The sequence below is a fragment of the Rutidosis leptorrhynchoides genome, chromosome 9 (assembly GCF_046630445.1).
Source record: "Rutidosis leptorrhynchoides isolate AG116_Rl617_1_P2 chromosome 9, CSIRO_AGI_Rlap_v1, whole genome shotgun sequence".
NCBI classification, from domain to species: Eukaryota; Viridiplantae; Streptophyta; class Magnoliopsida; order Asterales; family Asteraceae; genus Rutidosis; species Rutidosis leptorrhynchoides.
Genome location: NC_092341.1, coordinates 86494629 through 86518354, shown reverse-complemented (window position 1 = coordinate 86518354; position 23726 = coordinate 86494629). Strand labels below are relative to the sequence as shown.

The window sequence follows — 23726 nt, the reverse complement described above, 5'->3', positions numbered from 1 at the left end:
AAATCCCAATATACTTCGTCAGCAAAACTCTCCAAGGAGCAGAAGTCAATTACCCCGAGCTAGAAAAGTTGACACTAGCACTGGTGCATACTGCACGAAAGTTACGAAGGTATTTTTAGGCTCACCCAATCATTGTCCTAACCAACAAACTGATCTGACAAGTGCTCATGAAACCAGAGAAATCAGGAAGGATGGCAAAATGGGCCATCGAATTAGGCGAGCATGACATAGAATTCCAAGTAAGAAACTCAATCAAAGGACAAGTCCTGGCTGACTTCATAGCCAAAACAACTGAAGAAGAAGAAATGCCTTCAACACAAGTCATTGTCCCTCCAATCGAGCACGAATAATGGAAGTTATTCATGGACAGGGCCTCAAGCTTTGATGGCTCCGGAGCAGGGCTCATGCTGGTAAGCCCCGAAGGAAAGGAATTCACTTACGCATTACGCTTCGAGTTCAGCACAACGAATAATGAGGCAGAATACGAAGCCTTACTTGCTGGACTTAGGCTGGCAAGAGATCTTAACATACAATACCTCAAGGTATTCGTTGATTCTCAACTTGTTGTAAACCAAGTAGCAGGGATCTTCGAAGCAAGAAGCCCCACCATCCAACAATACTTGGAAAAATCGAAGGAGCTCATTGAGCAGTTTAAAGGCTTCGAGATAGAACATGTGAGAAGAAGCCAAAACAAGAAAGCAGATGCCCTGAGCAAACTTGCCTCCATCACCTTTGCCCACTTAGCGAAAGAAGTCTTGGTTGAAATCCTAGAACGCAGATCTATAGAAGCCGAGGAGATCTGTGACCTTTATTCGGATGAAGAGGACACATGGATGAAACCAAATAAAGACTATCTGGCATACGGACTACTGTCGAAAGACAAAGGAGAGGCAAGAAAAATCAGAATCAAGGCACCTTCGTATAAGCTTCAAGACGGCAAGTTGTACCGAAAGCCTTTTCTTACCCCATGGCTAAGATGTGTGGGACCCTCACAAGCGACTATCATCATCCAAGAAATGCATGAAGGATTATGTGTTTTTCATGCAGGACCAAGGTCCATCGTGGCCAAAATCATGAGGCTCGGATATTATTGACCAACCATGCACCAAGATACGGTCACCACATTACAAACCTGTGAATCATGTCAAATCCATGCAAAAGTTCAAAAGCAACCAAAGCAAGAACTTATATCTGTACTCTTAGCATGGCCATTTGCCAAATGGGGGATTGATATAGTGGGACCATTAATGGAAGCTCCAGGAGGAATATTGTTCTTAGTAGTGGCAGTTGACTACTTCACCAAATGGGCTGAAGCCAAGCCACTAAAGAAAACAACAGAGAAGCACATCGAAAAATTTGTATGGGAACACATAGTGTGCAGATTCGGCATTCCTTAAGAAATCATTTCAGACAACGGTAAGCAATTTGCTGAAGGGATATTTCCCAAATTTTGCGAAAGGCTGCAGATCAAGCAAACCTTCACTTCTGTATACCACCCCCAAGGGAATGGACAGGTGGAAGTTACCAATAAGGATCTCATCAAAGGGATCGAAAAAAGGCTGGGTAAAAGTCATCAGGGGTGGGTAGAAGAATTATCATTGGTACTATGGGCGTATAGAACAACCCCAAAAAGAAGCAACGGAGAAATACCGTTTAGCTTGGCCTACGGAACATAAGCGGTCCTTCCTGCAGAAATTCAAGTGTTAAGCAACCGAACAGCAAACACAGAAGACAATGAAGAAAACTTGCGTTTAAACTTGGACCTGGTCGAAGAAAGAAGAGAAGCAACCCTCATTCGAGAGGCCTCTTACAAAAAGACCATCGAGAAATACTACACCAAAAGGGTAAAACACACAACCTTCAAAGTGGGGGATTATGTCCTCCGGCTCAATTCCACCAGCAAAGTAGAGTATTAAAAGGACCCGTTCATATACATTATAAACGATTCACAATAGTTGATTACATCGCGAGGTATTTGACCTCTATATGATACATTTTACAAACATTGCATTCGTTTTTAAAAGACAAACTTTCTTTACAACGAAAGTTGACGGCATGCACACCATTTCATAATACATCCAACTATAATTGGCTTAATAATAATCTTGATGAACTCAATGACTCGAATGCAACGTCTTTCAAAATATGCCATGAATGACTCCAAGTAATATCCTTAAAATGAGCTAATGCACAGCGGAAGATTTCTTTAATATCTGAGAATAAACATGCTTTAAAGTGTCAACCAAAAGGTTGGTGAGTTCATAGGTTTATCATAACAATCATTTCAATATATTAATAGACCACAAGATTTCCGTTTATAAATATATGTACACTCGCAAGTGTATAAAAGTATTCTATAAGTTGTAGGCACCCGGTAACAAGCCTTAACGTTCATGTTTTACCCTCTGAAGTACACCAGATCAGGTGTGTTTAAAATAACCTCGAAGTACTAAAGCATCCCATAGTCAGGATGGGGTTTGTCAGGCCCAATAGATCTATCTTTAGGATTCACGCCTACCGTACATAGACAAGTAGTTTAATGTTACCAAGCTAAGGGTATATTTATGGTTTAAACCCACGTAGAATTAGTTTTAGTACTTGTGCCTATTTCATAAAACATTTATAAAAACAGCGCATGTATTCTCAGTCCCAAAAATATATATAAAAGGGAGCAATTGAAAATCACAATACTATATTTCGTAGTAAAAATACATATAACGTCATTTACCAAGTGCAAGGTTGGCCTCGGATTCACGAACGTATCAATATTGAGATTCAATATTGCAGGAAAGTACGTAGATGCAACAGAGATGATAAACACTAGATTGACCTCACGAGCATATCCATGAACCATACCCATCACCTCCATAGCTATAACCCATAATTTCCTTAGCTTTGACTCATTAAAAAAAACTATTTTGAAATCACTCGGACAGCACTCCGTCATAATATTTTATGTATACTAATAATATCTTGAAATAATACAGAGCAAATATATATATATATATATATATATATATATATATATATATATATATATATATATATATATATATATATATATATATATATATATATATATATATATATATATATATATCGATTGAGAGAGTTTAGAGAAATATATTTTCAAGTTTCTATGAAATAATGAAACCTATTAAATTCTACTTATAATAGATTTTTGAATTATTAAAGTGAATTATTAAAGTATGAATTATTAAAGTGGATTATTAAAGTATGAATTATTAAAGTGAATTATTAAAGTATGAATTATTAAAGTGAATTATTAAAGTATGAATTATTAAAGTAAATTATTAAAATTAAAGTAAAGTAAAAATAAAGTAAAGGTAAAGTTAAAGTATAGTAAAAGTATAAAAACTATGTATGTATAATACGCATATAAATATATATAATATTAATTTAAATCGTTATATATATTTAATGAAATAAAATATAAATATCGTTATATTTATTATACTGGTTAAGTAATGAGTTGTCAAAAGTGATTCTAGATATTTATAAAAGTTATATACGTTTTAATAATAAAGTTCTTTTTAAACTGAAAACGTCTTTGTACGTTTGAAAATAGATTAATAGAATATTATGGAAACCAATTCTCCACTAACTTTTGTCTAACTTTCGTAAATGACACTTTTTGTTTTTATTTATAAATAACTTTACAAATTATTTTGAATATCGTTAAGAGGAATAGATTTTCTCAAATCATAGTGGACCTCTCAACAGAGACTTGTAATCATAATTCAATGTTTCTGATAATTCAATCATTTAATATATTTTTTTTATTTCATCGAAAATTATATTGAAACAAATACGTTCGTGTAAAGTATTATACGTTTAATACTTTATTAATATTCTCAAGTTATAATATATATATACATATACATATCTATTTATATATAACGGTTCGTGAATCGTCAGAATTTGATCGAGGTTATAATGAATGTATGAACACAGTTTAAAATTCTCGAGATTTAACTTAACAAACTTTGCTTATCGTGTCGGAATAATATAAAGATTAAAGTTTAAATTTGGTCGGAAATTTCCGGGTCGTCACAGTACCTACCCGTTAAAGAAATTTCGTCCCCGAAATTTGATAGAGGTCGTCATGACTAACAATGAGAATGTTATTATAATGATTATAGAGTTTTATTATGTTCAAGAAGAATGGATAAAATAATTCGATTACTCGAAGTGTGTGAGTGAAGTTATCGTAAATGAATGAAATAAGATAATAGTGATTCGTCGTATCTTTTGACGTCATCACGATTGATCTCCGAAAAGAAAATCTTTGTAATCTATATTGGATTTGATTATTCGGCGATTAAGGAAATTATGATCCTCTTCGAATTAATTCGATAATCCATTTTGATTTCTCTGTCGGATATTTCACTATAAATCCACCTCATTTATTTTCTTACAACTCACACCTTCTCAACTCATATTTTAAAGTATTTGTTAATATGCTTCATCCAGTACTGATTCTTGATATACTCCTCACTTTCATATCTATCGCTCTTCTTTTTCATCTGCCTCCAGAAGAATCTATTTACTTCTACTATACTCTTGGTTTTATAGTGTTTTTAGTTCTCCCGTGTCTTTATATTGCTATATGCATTGATATATACGGTTTGTGATTTTTGGGTTGTTGTTGGGTTTTATATCTTCCCTTATATTTCAAAGTCCTTGCTTCTTCTATAATCATTGTTATCCACAGTTAATGCTCTCTTCTATTTGCTATGATTTATACTCCCATTTCTAGTTCGGAGTTTTGTCCTTTCGTTTCTTCTTCTTGCGATTAAGCACCACTTTAATGGTCCAAAATTCGCAGATATAAATTTCAGAATGAACATTGTTAATGTTCTATGAAGGAAATTGTAATGGCACGATCTTGACTTGTCAAATTACCAGAATACCTCAGAAAAGGCCGAATCATCAAGAAATATTTTCTTGATATTTAGAGATCAAAGAGAATACAAGAGTCGTGTAACATAGCACATGATGACGTTATGATCTGTGAATCATCATGTTCCATTTAGAAACTCAGCATGAATTACTGTAATATAATCACGTTGATCAAGTGTCATTATATTATACTAACTCATGCTTCAGCTCCCAACACTTCTTCAAGAATATTCCTATTTTAAACTCGAATGTTTCAGAATTTAGAAACTAAAATAGTTTCTTTTATGATATAATACAAATAGCGCGAAGAGGTAAATGATTTCAGATAAGAATAATTATAAAAATATCTTCAGAAGTATGGATGATATTTATAATGAAAGATACGATGATATCTTAGAATGTCTAATATCAGAGGATGATGAAGGATATTGCTCGCAGGGGTTTAGAGTCAGGAGCAAGGTATTCGTTAATGACTTCAGCAAGTACTGAATCATTTGGATTCTTTGAAGGCAGGTTCAGCCTTTGTGATTTGTCCACAGCCTCCTTCATACTTTGCTCAATCCGTTTTCCAGTTCCAAAGCTTCTCTTTTTGTGAGCTTTGCCAATATACTATCCTTTATCATCCAACTTTTTACTGTTAAGGTCGTTTACAGTTTTTGCTGCTTCATCAGCATTTTTCATAATTTCGAGAACTGGTTCGCAGTTTAGGGTATTTTTCTGAAATTTCTCATTCAAAGAATGTAAGTCTTGGAGGTAGACGTTGTGTGTATATGTAATTGTTGATGTAGACATGCTGCGAGGTTTCAAAATACTGATTGCTGATTCTCAATAATTGGTATGGCAATTCTTGTTATAAGGTACGAATGAGTATATGATAGGGTTTCGATAATTATAATGATTTTTTTTGGAAAGTCAAAGATCAAATAAGTTGTTGGTAAGTTTATTGCTAATGTGGTGAATATAAACGATTCCCCGGTAACAATAATGAAGGGGTAATTGTTATAATAAGGTTTATTCGTATAAACAAATGAAGGTGATTTGCTGGAGCTGTGACAAAACTGTCTATTTTGGAAAGAGATTGAAAAATTATATTTGGTAATAAATATCAAAGGATCTTACACGGATACGTGTTAAACTATAACTTTGGTTTCGAGAGCTTTTCAGGTGCATGACAGTGGGTAATATGTGGTTGGATCATCATCTCGCATGTCTTTAGGAATTTCGAAGTGTTTGAACACATATTGTAATTGTTAATATACATATGATGTTCTAAGATTTTGAATGATACACATATTTTTGTGAGTTCCATGAATAGAAATGAGGTTCTAGGACAGTTTTGAAGTCAAAGTATAGTTTTGAAAGATGTAGGAATATAAGAGTGATGATTTCGATTATATCTTGAATCGAATTCTGAGATTTCAAAATCAGAATATGTAATTAGATTTTAAATGAGTATGGTTGTTTTGATTTCTATAAAAGAATGTATATTGTTGTGAAAGTAGGGAGTATAATGGATGATTTGCTGAATCAGATTCGAAGAATGTAACATATTAATTGTGAATTTATATATCTCTCGGGTATTACCTACCCGTAAAAAAAATTTCACAATTAATATTTTGTACAAAAGAATTTTATTATAGTCTTTATGGAAATATATATGTGTATATTTCTTCAGATGTAATATAGATTTAATGAGTTAATATTAAATTAAACTCATTTGATTTATGGTTAAGGCTAGGATAGATAATTTCTAAACTTTAGAAATTACATAATTGCCGTAGAATGTTTTCCCAATGAAGTTATGAATCAATACTTCATCGTTGTGGTATTCCTTGGTATCTACATGGCGTATGACGTCGATGCTCGTGGGACAGATTGTGGAGGTTTGCGATGCAGTTGTTGTTGCTGGTGGTAATGGTACTGTTGATGTTGTTGATGGTGGTACTGGTTAAGCTGCTGGTGCTGCTGCTGGTGTTTGTAACCTTTGCACCATATTCTCCAAAGCCACTACCCGAGCGCGAAGCTCGTTGACTTCTTCTATTACACCGGGGTGATTGTCGGTTCGATCGAGTGGATAAATAAGATCTAGAATTTGGTGTAGTATATAATCATGACGAGATACTCTAGAAATGAGAGAGAAAATGCTGTTTCGGACAGGTTCGCCGGTAAGTGCTTCAGGTTCATTGCCAAGAGGGCAATTTGGTGGATGAAAGGGATCACCTTCTTCTTGTCTTCAATGGTTAAGTAGATTATGAACCCATCCCCAATTCATCCAGAATAGATGATGGCTAATTGGTTGATCCATTCCGGTCACGCTGCTTTCGGAGCTCATGTGGAAATCCATATCAGCATAGCTGTCGGAATCCGAGGAACTCGAACTGGTTGAGGGATCCATCTTGTATGATCAGGGAAAGAATTCTTGGTATGAAATAGATTGTAGAATTTAGATTTGGTATTCTTCAATACATAATTTACATATGTATATATAATACCAAAATCCCATAAATTACGGAGGAATCTTTGAAAGATGTCAGTCAAAGTTCACAGTAACAGATATGCTAAGATAATAATTCGTCTATACACTATTATGCAATAAATGTAGGAAAATGCGTCTAGACTTAAGAATGATAAGCAGGTAATTTCCGACAAAAATGATGAGCAAAACTTTTGACATGCAGACACGGTCGAAGTCCAGACTCACTAATGCATCCTAACGACTATCAGTTAGACACACTAATGCAGACCTGGTTCGCTAAGACCACCGCTCTGATACCAACTAAAAAGGACCCGTTCATATACATTATAAACGATTCATAATAGTTGATTACATCGCGAGGTATTTGACCTCTATATGATACATTTTACAAACATTGCATTCGTTTTTAAAAGACAAACTTTCTTTACAACGAAAGTTGACAGCATGCACACCATTTCATTATACATCCAACTATAATTGGCTTAATAATAATCTTGATGAACTCAATGACTCGAATGCAACGTCTTTCAAAATATGCCATGAATGACTCCAAGTAATATCCTTAAAATGAGCTAATGCACAGCGGAAGATTTCTTTAATACCTGAGAATAAACATGCTTTAAAGTGTCAACCAAAAGGTTGGTGAGTTCATAGGTTTATCATAACAATCATTTCAATATATTAATAGACCACAAGATTTCCGTTTATAAATATATGTACACTCGCAAGTGTATAAAAGTATTCTATAAGTTGTAGGCACCCGGTAACAAGCCTTAACGTTCATGTTTTACCCTCTGAAGTACACCAGATCAGGTGTGTTTAAAATAACCTCGAAGTACTAAAGCATCCCATAGTCAGGATGGGGTTTGTCAGGCCCAATAGATCTATCTTTAGGATTCACGCCTACCGTACGTAGACAAGTAGTTTAATGTTACCAAGCTAAGGGTATATTTCTGGTTTAAACCCACGTAGAATTAGTTTTAGTACTTGTGCCTATTTCGTAAAACATTTATAAAAACAGCGCATGTATTCTCAGTCCCAAAAATATATATAAAAGGGAGCAAATGAAACTCACAATACTGTATTTCGTAGTAAAAATACATATAACGTCATTTAACAAGTGCAAGATTGGCCTCGGATTCACAAACGTATCAATATTGAGATTCAATATTGCAGGAAAGTATGTAGACGCAACGGAGATGATAAACACTAGATTGACCTCACGAGCATACCCATGAACCATACCCATCACCTCCATAGCTATAACCCATAATTTCCTTAGCTTCGACTCATTCAGAAAAAACTATTTTGAAATAACTCGGACAGCACTCCGTCGTAATATTTTATGTATACTAATAATATCTTGAAATAATACAGAGCAAAAAAAAAAAAAAAATATATATATATATATATATATATATATATATATATATATATATATATATATATATATATATATATATAAATCGATTGAAAGAGTTTAGAGAAATATATTTTCAAGTTTCTATGAAATAATGAAACATATTAAATTCTATTTATAATAGATTTTTAAATTATTTAAGTAAATTATTAAAGTATGAATTATTAAAGTGAATTATTAAAGTATGAATTATTAAAGTGAATTATTAAAGTATGAATTATTAAAGTGAATTATTAAAGTATGAATTATTAAAGTGAATTATTAAAGTATGAATTATTAAAGTGAATTATTAAAGTATGAATTATTAAAGTGAATTATTAAAGTTAAAGTAAAGTAAAAGTAAAGGTAAAGTTAAAGTATAGTAAAAGTATAAAAACTATGTATGTATAATACGCGTATAAATATATATAATATTAATTTAAATCATTATATATATTTAATGAAATAAAATATAAATATCGTTATATTTATTATACTGGTTAAGTAATGAGTTGTCAAAAGTGATTCTAGATATTTATAAAAGTTATATACGTTTTAATAATAAAGTTCTTTTTAAACTGAAAGCGTCTTTGTACGTTTGAAAATAAATTAATAGAATATTATGGAAACCAATTCTCCACTAACTTTTGTCTAACTTTTGTAAATGACACTTTTTGTTTTTATTTATAAATAACTTTACAAATTATTCTGAATATCGTTAAGAGAAATAGATTTTCTCAAATCATAGTGGACCTCTCAACAGAAACTTGTAATTATAATTCAGTGTTTTTGATTATTCAATCATTTAATAAAATTTTTTCTATTTCGTCGAAAATCATATTGAAACAAATACGTTCGTGTAAAGTATTATACGTTTAATACTTTATTAATATTCTCAAGTTATAATATATATATACATATACATATCTATTTATATATAACGGTTCATGAATCGTCGGAATTTGGTCGAGGTTATAATGAATGTATGAACACAGTTTAAAATTCTTGAGATTTAACTTAACAAACTTTGCTTATCGTGTCGGAATAATATAAAGATTAAAGTTTAAATTTGGTCGGAAATTTCCGGGTCGTCACAAGTATGAAGGAAAATTAGGGGCCAACTAGGAAGGTCCATATGTGATCTCTGAAGCCTTCGGAAACGGGTCATACAAGTTGGAAGATACCTCCGGGAAGGCAATACCTCGCACGTGGAATGGAACCAACCTACGAAGGTTTTACTTTTAAGCTTGTTGTTTTTCCTTTATTATTGTAGGGGATAAAATGTAAAAGAGTAGTTGAAGTCTATACACTTCCTATAGTGGACTTAATGAAACCCACTACTATTTTGGTTATCTTACTCTTATGTTGTCACGATGGGTTCGAATAAAATAATCACATACCTACGATAGTAACAAAAAGCACGGATAAAACGCATATGACCTATGTCATAAATAAATAAAGCAACATATGCACACAACAATTTCCCCCTAGTTTTGTAAGTAAATATCCACTGGGACGTCAAATGATATTTACCAAGACAAAACCAAACATTATAAAGGTTCCTCTAAAAGGAAGAAAACCTATGAAAAAAAGTATCCTACAAAAGAATACAACTACACTTCCCAAAGCAAGCATGCTAAAAAACACAAGTGCCCCAAGTACGAGGGTACAAATCCAGATAAATGTTTTCTAAAAACAAAGAAAACAAGTAAAAACACTTGAAATCTCCATCTCCTGCATTCAGGAAAGGATAAAACTAAAGCAAAAATCACCCTATAAAGGGTTGATACTAAGCAGAGTATGTCATTAAGTGGAGCACCAGAAAGTAACAAGTTTCCCTTAGCAAAAGAGGAAAACTAACAGATTTACCCCAAAATTCCTCCGGGCACTCATAAAAATGAGTCAAGGAAGGATCAGCCAAAATAATAAGAGGCGACTTAGTCATCAAGACTATACCGGTAATATGACCTGCATAAGAAAATTTCTGCAAATATTTCATGTAAAACATGACATACAACACACTGAAATTTTCAAGAACTAGAATATTAAACTACGAGCATAACCACATTATTGAGAAGGCACAAGGGCCAAATAGCAAATATCCAACAAGGCCTACAAGCCATTACACAACCAAAAAAGGCACGCAGGCCTCCAAATCATAAGAATTGTTCAGGAAACATAACAGGACTAAGATTGTTCAAACTACCGGCACTATGGCCACCATCACAAACAGATAACAAAAGAAAACCACGATTACCGACTGATTTAAGAATTAAGGTTGAGGTTGGGCACCATCAGCAGCAAGCTTGAGCAGATCCACTGGCTTCGCATCATGGTGAGCAGCAATGGCAACAACATAGTTGAATTGAGCATTGAGAAACTTGTCGTAGGCAACATCCACCAATACACCAGCTTGGTCAGTATATTCTTCAAAATCATAAAGCTGTATGATGCCTTTGTCTGCGAGCTCCTTGAGAAGCAAAAACCGCTCATGTTACCTTGATGCAAAAATTATGCCAGCAAGATAATCACTCAGCTCCTTGCTATCCACCAACTGCTTACAGACATAAGGAATCACTTCTGAAATTACCCGTTTGTAATCAGATCTAAGGACCTCACTCCTCCCCCTTTCAGTCTCTAGCTTCACACCCATCTCTGCCAAACCTTCTCTACCCCGCCTTTCCAATGTCTGCATCCTTGTGATCTCATCCCTTGCTGGTTTTAGATCTTCCTCCAAAGAGGGGGTCATGAGGATCTGACGCTGCAATTGCTTAATGAGCTCATCATTGGAAGAATTAACAAGCTTTAACCCATGGGCTTCAGTCTCTAATGCTATCACATCATCCCTAGACTTCTCATAACGAGAGAGCAAAAGATGATGCATCACTGTAGACTTGTAATTCTGGATGGCACATTCCTCCATAAATCTCTGAGGGTCAGCAAAAGCAGATTCGAGCTCTTCAGAGACAAGACTAGCCATTTTGGCATGACAAGTGGCAGCTGTGGGGATGATAAGCAAAGACTGCAAACAAAACACACATCGAATAAGAATCAAAAGGAAAGATGAGTAACGAATACACGAAGAACATGAGGAAGAAAACAATACCTGAAATGGTATTCTCATCTGAAGCTTCACAGTGACTAGAATCAATAGCATCATCAAGAGACAATTTAGCTTTCTTGGAAGGAGGGGATTGATCAACTTCTTTCTTCATCTTGGATACTTTCAAACTCTTGGAGGCCCTAAACTGAATCCTCTTTTTAGGAGGAGAATTAGGCAGGGCATCCACATCTACTGTTTGATGATCCAAAGCAACCTGAGATTTATCTTGATATTTAGGAAAAGCTGATGAAGCGGTAGCAGATTTGAGCTTACTCTGGATCTCTGCATTGCCAGAAACAGAAGGGGAACCGACATCTTTGACAATAGTTGTAGCAGCACGAGCAGCAATCGTCATCTCTTTCACACTAAAATTCTTCAAAACATTCCTCAAGGCCATCTCTGCAAATAAACAAAGTGCAAGTAAGCATGGCACAACATGCACAAACATTAGAAAACCCTAGAAATTGGATTTAACCTACCCCTATTCCCAAATAAGAAAACTGGATTCTGTGTTCCTTTCTCCCAAGAAGGGGACATTCCAAGCTTAAAGAGAATGGAATCAGGATAAGTTGAAGCAATGATAGGATGACGACAAATTCTACTGAAAAGTGGAAGATCTTTCGCACCCTCAGGAACAGGATCCCTATATTTCTTGGGGATTTCTTGATTCTTCGAGTCAAAAAGGGAAGGATAATCAGCAGGAAAGAAGAAATCCTTCTTCATGAAAATGAACTTGTTTTTCCAACCTCGAATTTCAGAACATTGAGAAGAAAAACATATGGGGGTATCAGAAATTCTACCACCCTTCTTTCGACGTTTACCAACGGTTAACCAATTGCCGGCATCACAGAGATTGAAAAAACAACGAAATAAATCAACTGACGGTTGATCACCATAACCCCTGCACATAACCTCGAAGGCCATGACCTTCTTAGTTGCTAAGGGATGGAAAATGGAAAGATGCACTTTAAAGTGATTCAAAACATCAAGATAGAAACGAGAAACAGGGATTCTAACATTGCATTCAGTAAAAATTTGGTAATAAACGCCAACATAACCGTTTGGGGGTTGGAGAATCTTTTTACCAGATTCTGGCGAAATGATATCACCATCAGACAAACCTAGGGTTTCTATTAGTTGAGCACATTGATCAAAAGTGATAGATGAAAAAGTAGATCGAAGACCTTGCTTTGCCATTCAACAGTAATCAAAGAAAGAAAAAGATGAAAGAAGAAGGATGATACCTGATTTCGAAAGAACAAAGTGTTTTCACCAAGTAGAAGAATGGAGAAACTAAATTTGAAAAAGAGAAAATAAGACTTAAATCAATATAATTAAAACCCAGCAGCGTAATTATCAAATCAACCTGCAAAATCGTCAGCGTCAAAAGAGAAAAAGACGAGAACACCCCGGAATGAGAAGAGACGGACTAAAGATTCACTAGGGGTAAATAGGTAATTTTTCTAAAGACATAAATTATAGCGGCTGAATAGATGTCTAATTAAATGGATTAACATTTAAATCAAGCCCATTGCATTTCCCAAAAATGCAAAAATCAATAAAATTAATAATCCTAAATAAAATATGATTATAATCATATAACCAAAGATGGATAACACATTAAAAGGATTACATAACATATCCTAATGATTATCTACAGAGAATCCAGCGAAAACCCGAAGCAAAAAATAAGGTCTATCACTAAAGATGGTTTCGATAAATCAGACATAGAGGAGCCAATGGAGTTTAAATTCGTGAAGCAAATTTAGCAATATGCTCCGTAAATTCAAACTGGGGGATTGATAGTGTACCCAATATCTTGAATAAATTCCATAAGGTATAAAACATTTGCCCGAAGGCAATTGGCAATGAAGACATCCTAGGTACCATCACCAAAGGGCTGTCATTACATCACATGACTACATAGAACGAAGAGATATGGAAAATATTCCGTACAAACAGTATTCGACGCCACCAAGGTAAAAGAGGAATGCATCTATAAGACTTTCCTTGAGCACTGTAGCGCCATCACCCATTTATAGTAAGTTCACCCACATCTCCAAAGTCACCTTGGAGACCGGCCAAGACATCGAAATAAGGGACCAGCTCCCCAATGACACTATAAAAGGAGATGTTTATCCAAGCATAAGGGCATCTCATCAATAACTCATGCATTTAATATCATAAACTCAATACTGTGATAGAAAATGACTTCAAGGCGTAAAGTGAGATCATAATCCCACTACCTTCGGCGAATCGCCACTAGATAACCAAACACCTCCCTCACCCTTAATAATAGTTTACCACACTCTAATCCATCACTAACCTGTAAGTCAACCAAATCCTAATCAACATTAGGATTACGCCAAAAAGTGTACAAACAGGTCATATTATTTTTAAAGTTATAGAATCAATGGCACATAGGGAGCTGGTAGGTGGTATCCCAAAGTTAAAGTATCCTACAAAGATTTGTGAAGGATGTTTGTTGGCAAAACAAGTAAGGCAGCCGTTTCCCAACGCAGCTGAATATCGATCAAAAAAGCCACATGAGCTAGTTCATGTCAACTTATGTAGACCTATATCACCTGTGATATCAGTAGGTAATAACTTTTTCTTTTTAATAGTCGATGATTGCAGCAGGTTTATGTGGGTCTATCTCATCAAGACCAAAGATGAGGCATTTTCAATGTTTAGAAAGTTCAAAACAGAAGCAGAGTCATAAAGCAATTACAAAGTGAAGTTGATGAGGAGTGATCGTGGAGGCGAGTTTGTTGTTGCATAATTGTAAATTTCTAGTTTTGGACTCTTAATCGTATAATTTGGCCTGTAATAATGAATATTGTGACTATTAGATACTCTGTATTAGTTATTGTATGTAAAATGTGTCAAATCAATAGTTAAACTAACCTGATAGTCGAACGATTGAGTCAGTCAGTCGATCGACTGTGACCACTGTCGACCGACAGTCCATGTCAGTGAAAGTTGATATTCGATTGACAAAGCAGACAGTCGACCGGCTGACAGAGTCAGTCGACCAAATATCTCTACAGACAGTATATAAACGGGTTTATGCCTCATTTGTGAGGTTACGCATCATATTAATCCTAGGTTCTCTGCAACTCGGTCCCTACGTCCAAATACTACATAATATCGCTCTAGGCTTCGTGTTAATTAATATCTAATCTTGGTTTGACTCGTACGAACCCCAAAATCCTTAGATAAAGTTCCAAATACCTGGAACTTTATTTCTAGCTTTTCAACTCCGAAACTAGTATTAATTACCCAAAACACTTTCAATATCAACTTCGAACCATAAGATGCATTCTTTAACAATAAACAAGACTAGATATTCAAATACGAACCAAATTAAACACAAATAACCCGATATTGCGATGGTAAAGATATGTAATTCGAGCTTTAGGTTTTGAACCCCAAGAGAGTGGAAGAAAAAGTCATAGAGAAAGAGACAAAACCAATAACCTTTAACATTTTCTATAAGAGCACTCCCATTGCTAGTGTCTTCAATGTGCCAATCCATAGCCAATTTGAAACACCCATTGGCAGCAAGGTACCAATGTATTGCCAATCTCATCTTGTGGTAATATAGCAGTTTCATTCACGGGTTCATGAGTACCAAATGTTAAATTAAATAATAATAATAATAATAATAATAATAATAATAATAATAATAATAATAATAATAATAATAATAATAATAATAATAATAATAATAGTAAGTAACTAGAGGGGGTGAATAATTACTTGATACGTTTTTAACACTTTTTCGATTGATCACCAAATTCGATTAACTATGATCAACCAATTCAACTCAAACTTGATGTGTGTGGTGTGTATGTTCAAAATGATGAATAAAGTAATGTAAAGAACATAGACATAAGGATTTATAGTGGTTCGGGTGGATGTTAACTAATCCACCTTAATCTACTCCCCGATTACACTAATCCGGATTTCTTGCTTCACTAAGCACTTTTCTTCAAACCCGGTGGAGATCCGATTTACAAGTCTTCAACTTCTTTGGTAGACAACAAACCTAATCTTTCTATCCCTTTGAAAGATCAACTCCAACCTAGATCAACTTGTCTTCACCTTGGGCAAGTATTAATTTCCAAATAAGATTAATCAATTTCCTAAGTCCTTTTAAAGAAGTAGATCATTAAGCTAGCCTATGCTTCTACTAATTGAAGTTACAAGACTTATACAAATTGTAATGATGATCCTAAGACAACACTAGGACATACATTACACTAAGTAAACTCACAAGATAAATGATTTTGATTAGTAAGTTTACAATAACCAAATTCTATATCTATAAGATCATAGAATATTCTCTTGCTTGATCACATTTGAGTAGTAATTAGAGCCCTTGTGATCTCTGGAAATAAGCTTTTGAAATATGCAAGTGGGTCCACTTCAAATGCTCTTCAATGCTTTCCTTTTATAGTGAGATTCAAAAAATAGCCGTTATCACACGGTCGACCGTGGCTCGATTGTGCGTGCTCCAGTCCAAAAATGTGTATTCGTTGTATAACCGTTTGACTCATATTTAAACATCACTTTTTGGAATCTTTACTCTATCTAGCACCTGCAAAAGAAACCCAATATTCTATACAAGTACTACATGCATTAAGTTTGTGAGATTTGGTCTTATTGAGTGAAAATTACATAACACTCCAAATGTGGTAAACCCAACATTCTTGGAGAAGTGTCTTGATTGACATTTTGGGTAATCTCAGTTTGGTCAAGACTTAGTTAGGCTCATTAATGCATTTGGTTCAATCCTAAAGACTAGTCAACATGTCATTAACTTCCTAGTTTCAATTAATCACAAGTTATATTCATTTTAAGATTTAGTGGATATTAATTGAATGATTTCTTTCTAAAATAAATATTAAGTATGTAAAGACATCAATGTTAAGTCATACTTTGACAAGTAATCACAGTGTGTTACTTAGACAAGATCAAATAGATTATTGACCATTATTCCTTTGTAAACCATTTTACACTTAATTTATTGGAGTAGACTAGTTACTTGAATCCTAGTATTCTAACTAGTAAGCACTTAGCAAGCATATTAATCAAGTTGGAAAATTGATGAGTATTAAACATATTAGCAAGTAGCAAGTAATACTTACATATAGCAAGAGATAGTTATTCTAGAATCAATCATATAGATATTTGCACAACACTATAGTTTAAGCTTTTAGCAAGCTTACTTGCAATATAACATATTGCATGATTAATGTGTAAGCACACATTAATGTCCCACACATGGACAAGGGAAGAGCAATCTCTAGTTGGGACTTGGTGACCATCCTAAATATATCTAAGTTTATTTTAGGATTACAAGTCTTTACTAGTTACACTTGAAAGCATTGTTCTTCACTTAGCCTTAATTAATCACTAAGTCATCTTTAATTATAATTAATGTTCTAGTGACATTGGCTTAAGTGTGTTGGTACTTGGTGATCATACTAAGGATATCTAGATAAGTTTTAAGATCACAAGTTGTTGATTAACACTTATGTGTTATGCCTAATCATGATTAATTTGTCATTAAGATGTAATTAAGCGTAATTAACCAAGATTAGTGTTTTTATGACCAAAACTCAATTGAGTATGGAGAGGGCATCTATTCTAAGTATGTTGAGAAAGGTTTCATGAATTATAGATGTCGGGAACTAGTCAAACTAAATTTGGTCAAAAATGGTGACAAAGAAAACTGCGGTCGCACTGTGGTTGACCGTGGTGGCGACCGTGCAACTTGTTTTCACAAAACTGCGTTGCAATTCATTCTGGGCTTCTACGGCTGGGTATGCGGTCTACCGTACTTTGACCGTGTACTTTGCTGACCTTTATTTTCATTCTTTAAGTTTTGTTTGACTTGGTCGTTTGCAATATCAAGTATGGATTAGTGACCTTGCGTGTTTTATGTTAAGATGTCGATCATCACTTATACATATGTATGTGTCATCATCAAAATGTATTCTTTGGTTAAGCATCATACATAAATTTGTCGGTTAGTTCATTAACCAACATTCAACCAACTTTCTCCCCCTTGATGATGACAAACATACAAGTGTTGAGGGACATTTTGCTATAAATACGCAAGTGTTAACAATTACTTGTATCCATATTTCTCCCCCTTTTGTCGAAGCAAAAAGGTTAGCTCCCCCTAGAACTATGCTCGCCCTTAGAGTAAAGCTCCCCCTTAAATTGTGCATGATGGAAAATATTTATTAAAAAATAACAAGCACACATTTTATTCATAGCAAACAAGAAACATAGTTATGAATACATGGAAATATGCATGGAAAGTACAAAAAGTCTTTGAGCCTAAGATGCTTGAAAGCAACATTTAATGGAATTATGCATGAGTGATGATACATTTGTTTCCAGACGAGGATGTAAAGGTCAAGACGTTGAGATGTTTGAACTGGAGTGTCAAACGATGACCATAGGGATAAGGTTGCATAAGATCTTGTTTGAGATCTTGCATCCTTGAAGCCATTATAAAGGCAAGATTGACTGGTATGGACTTAGTTAGGTACCACATGTGTCCAAGTTCAGTCATGGACATTTGATCGTCATCTTCTTTTCTGAAGAAGATGTTGTGACTTATGATTGTTTTACATGTCCCGTATTCTGCTCGAATGTCGCTGTCAAAGACACCTTTTTGATAGAGAGTACTTTGAAATGCCCCGTTCATATCGATTATAAACGTTTCATATTAATTGGTTTCATTGCGAGGTTTTGACCTCTATATGAAACGTTTTTCAAAGACTGCATTCGTTTTTAAAACACACCATAACCTTTATTTTATCGACAAAGGTTTAGAAAAACATAACATAGATTATCAAAAAATGATAATCTAAAATATATCGTTTACACACGACCATTACATAATAGTTTACAATAATAATATGTTACATTAAAACAAGTTCTCGAATGCAGTTTTTAAACAATATTATACAAGCATGCTGACTCCAAATCTTGTCTTTATTTAGCATACAACAGCGGAAGCTCTTAATAATCACCTGAGAATAAACATGCTTTAAACGTCAATAAAAATGTTGGTGAGTTATAGGTTTAACCTATATCATAAATCGTAATAATAATAGGACACAAGATTTTAAATATTTAACCGCACACGTAACCCGTGTACAAAACATGATACACATAACATGTGTATAAAAATTATTCATATGGTGAACACCTGGTAACATGATACACATAAACTGTGTATAAAAATCATTCGTGATGGAAATATACTCATATCAATTTTTTATTTACGTTTTAACGTATTAAGTTGTCAAGTTAATAGTCCAACGTTAGTAGTCTACAATTAGTAGTCCATAATAATCCAATAATATATATATATATATATATATATATATATATATATATATATATATATATATATATATATATATATATATATATATATATATATATATATATATATATATATATATATATATATCGTGTTAGAATTAACTAACACTATTATATATTGTCTTAATATAATTAAGACACATAATATATATATTGTCTGAATCACCCCACGATCCATTGTATACATGTCTCAGACTCGATCACAACCCATGATATATATATTATTTTAGAATCAACCTCGACCCATTATATGCTAACTCGAGCATTACCGCATATAGTGTCTTATGGGTTATTCAAAATAATACATATAGATGATGTCAACATGATATATCAAAACATTTTATACGTATCTATGGATATCAAGTCATATATATATATATATATATATATATATATATATATATATATATATATATATATATATATATATATATATATATATATAGTCTTACGATTTTTATTAAGACTATAATATATTGTCGTAGAATTAACCCCGACTATTATAATTTGTATTTCTACTAATAAGGGATCAAGACATGTATAAATACATGTAGGATATAGGATAAGTTAGCTAGGATATGGTTAGTATAAATTTGTTATAAAAATTTTCGTAGCTAAAACTAGTAATTCTATCCAATTTTGTTTTACCCATAATTTCTTCATTACAAATCCGTTTTGAGTGAATCAAATTGCTATGGTTTCATATCGAACCGAAATTTAATAATCTAAACAGAAAAAGTATAGGTTTGTAGTCAAAGTTACAGGTTACAAGTCATTTTTGAAAGAGGTAGTCATTTCCGTCGAAGAACGACATCTTGATGACCATTTTGAAAAACATACTTTTACTTTGTGTTAAACCATGATTTTTGGATATAGTAACATGTTCATATGAAATATCATTTTTCCAAAAAATAAACTTTAAATTCAAAGATTAAGATAGTTTTTATTTTTTCAACCCAAAACAGCCGCCGGTTTTACTACAACGGCGTATGTCCAGTTTTACGGTGTTCTTCGTGTTTCCAAGTTTTAAATCATTAAGTTAACATATCATATAGATATAAAACATGTGTTAGGTTGTTTTTAAGAGTCAAGTTAGAAGGATTAACTTTGTTTGCGAACAAGTTTAGAATTAACTAAACTATGTTCTAGTGATTACAAGTTATATTCTTCAAATAAGATAGTTATATAAGTATGAATCGAACGATGTTATGAACATCATTACTACCTCAAGTATAGTAGGTAAACCTACTGGAAAAGACAAGAAATAATCTTGAGCTTGAATGGATCTTTGATGGCTTGGAAGTTCTTGAAGTAGAATCATGACACAAAAACAATTTCAAGTAAGATTACTACTCGAATTAAGATAGTTATAGTTATAGAAATCGAATCAAAGTTTGAATATGATTATTAACTTGAATAAGAAAGATAATCTACTGTAAATAATAAAGGTTTCTTGATCTTAGATGATTACTTGGAATGGATTTGAAAGCTTGGAAGTAATCTTGCAAACTTGAAAGTGTTCTTAATGTGTTCTTGAGTAGTTGTCTTGTATGGTGATTTATCTATGAATTTATAAGCTAGATTGATGTAGATTTTGATGAAGATGATGAAGAACACTTAGAACATCAAGAGAGAACTTGAGAGAGATGAGTTTGATGCATGAAAGTTGAAATGAAAATGTGTTTGTGGTTGGTGAAGAAAACGTGAACTAGGTGTTCCATATATGGTCACATTAGTTTGTAATTTTGTGTAATCATTCACGCTAGTTGCCAAATGATGGTTCCCACATGTCTTGATGACTCATTAAGGCTGCTAAGAGCTTGATAATGCTAAAAACGAACATATATTTCATAGCATTATCCCTCAAGAAAGACAAGCTTTTGGTTGCAATTGTTCTACTTACAAGTGATAATCGTTTAAATAATAAAAGGTGAAGACAAAAGACAGATTCGACGAATTGAAGATACAAATGACTAAAAACCTTAAAAGTACAAAGTACAATCAAAGTGGTTCAAATTATTGATGATAAACGTCTCAAAATTACAAGAGTACAAGACGCGAAACGCAAAATACAAGATATTAAATTGTACGCAAGGACGTTCGAAAATCCGGAACCGGGACCAAAGTCAATTTTCAACGCGCGATGCAACAGAGCAAAAATTACAAGTCAACTATGCACATAAATATAATATAATATATAAATAATTCTTAAAATTATTTATATATTATATATATTTATTTAAAACCGTCGGCAAGAAGCAAACAACAATATGTGAGCTGGAATCCCAGGCCATGCGATCGCATGGCCAGGAAGAAGAATTTTCATGCAGTCGCATGGCCCCAATTTTTGGGTCAGGTCCTATAAATTTCGCAGTTTTGGTCGAACAAAAACACATCTTTTTCTTTCTCCATCTCTCAAACGTATATATATATATATATATATATATATATATATATATATATATATATATATATATATATATATATATATATATATATATATATATATTATAATTTTAATTATAATTATAATTTTAATTTTAATTTTAATTTTAATAATAAGGGTTTGTTAGCGAATGTTGTAAGTGTGTAAGTCGAAATTCTGTCCGTGTAACGCTACGCTATTATTAATCATTGTAAGTTATGTTCAACCTTTTTAAATTAATGTCTCGTAGCTAAGTTATTATTATGCTTATTTAAGCCAAAGTAATCGTGATGTTGGGCTAAATATTAAAATTGGGTAATTGGGCTTTGTACCATAATTGGGGTTTGGACAAAAGAACGACACTTGTGGAAATTAGACTATGGGCTATTAATGGGCTTGATATTTGTTTAATTAAATAATAGTTTGTTAATTTAATATAAAGATTTACAATTGGACGTACCTATAAATAACCATATACACTCGATCAGACACAATGGGCGGGATATTTATAAGTACTAATAATCGTTCATTTAACCGGACACGGGAATGGATTAATAGTCAATGGACTTATTAAAACAGGGGTGAATTATATACAAGGACACTTGGTGTAATTATAGTTTAAGTCTCCAATTAGTTGGAATATTTGACTTCGGATATAAGGATAATTTGACGACGACACTCGCACTTTATATTTATGACTGATGGACTGTTATGGACAAAAACCAGACGGACATTAAAATTGACAAACCGGTCATTAAACGGTAAAAATCCCCTTTTATAATAATAATACTACTTATATATATATATATATATATATATATATATATATATATATATATATATATATATATATATATATATATTTATATACAAATATAGTTTTTTTAAAAATATAGCGTCAAACTTGGCTAGCTCCCTGTAGAACGAACCGGACTTACTAAAAACCACACTACTGTACGATTAGGTACACTGCCTATAAGTATTGTAGCAAGGTTTAGGTATATCCACTCTATAAATAAATAAATAGCTTGTGTAAAATTGTATCGTATTTAATAGTATTTCGTAGCAAAAATACTACTATTTTGTATACACCTCTACGCACATCAAGTATTTTTGGCGCTGCTGCCGGGGACTGCTTAAACGCCGAAAGCGCAACGCTATAAAAAAACATTTTTATTAAGTTGTAATCTATTTTTTTTAAATATAAAAATATAAAAAAAAGAAAAGAAAAATATATCTATATTTTTTAAGTTTAGTTAAATTAAAAAGTTTATATTTTTTTATTTATTGTGAAAAGTTATAAAAACTAATAAGTATTTTTTTTGAAAATAAGTTTTTATTATAAATTATATTTCATATATATTAAAAACCGAAAAAATAAAAAAATAAAAAAAATCGGGCCAAGGCACTGTAGCAGCCCAACTCTGGCCTAGAAACCTAGTTCATGCGACCGCATGAAATTATAATGTAAAATCCATGCGACCGCATGGCCTGATCTGACACGCCAGGTTTGACTGATTTCAGCAATAATTACGGTGTATTAATTATTATTATTATTATAAACCATAATTAGGGTTATTGATTTAATTAATTAATTTTAGTTTTATTTAATTTGTATTTTTAAGTTTTATTTAGTTTTATTAAATATATAAACTTATTACTTTTATAAAATAAATAATATAAACATAATATTTTTATAAAAATTGTACTTTTTACAACTTCAAGTTTATTTTTATATTTTGTATCTTTTTATTTGTTTTAGCGTAATATTTGTATTTTTCGTTCGTATTTAGTTTTAAGTCATAGTTTTTGCCATAGTTATTTTTATTTCTAGATTTTTAGGCTTTGCCGTAAAATCCCTTAATTACTTTTTCTTTAGACTAAGATTTAGGTGCTTTAGAATTTTGCGATGCCATTTTAAGATTTTAGTATTTTTTTAAGTTATTACCGTTTTGGATATAGTTTTTATTTTTTTAAGCTTTAATAT

The 23726-nt window shown here is 32.7% G+C and overlaps 1 protein-coding gene across 1 annotated transcript; it reads left to right on the top strand.

Annotated features, from left to right (window-relative positions):
• Positions 1-362: 362 nt before the first annotated feature.
• Positions 363-1094, top strand: LOC139868223 (uncharacterized). The gene has a single exon (XM_071856554.1). It carries the CDS (start codon positions 363-365, stop codon positions 1092-1094), a length of 732 nt encoding a protein of 243 aa, XP_071712655.1.
• The last annotated feature ends 22632 nt before the right edge of the window (positions 1095-23726 follow it).

Excerpts from the sequence above, each read along its gene's own strand:
- LOC139868223 (XM_071856554.1), top strand. The coding sequence starts at position 363 with ATGGACAGGGCCTCAAGCTTTGATGGCTCCGGAGCAGGGCTCATGCTG.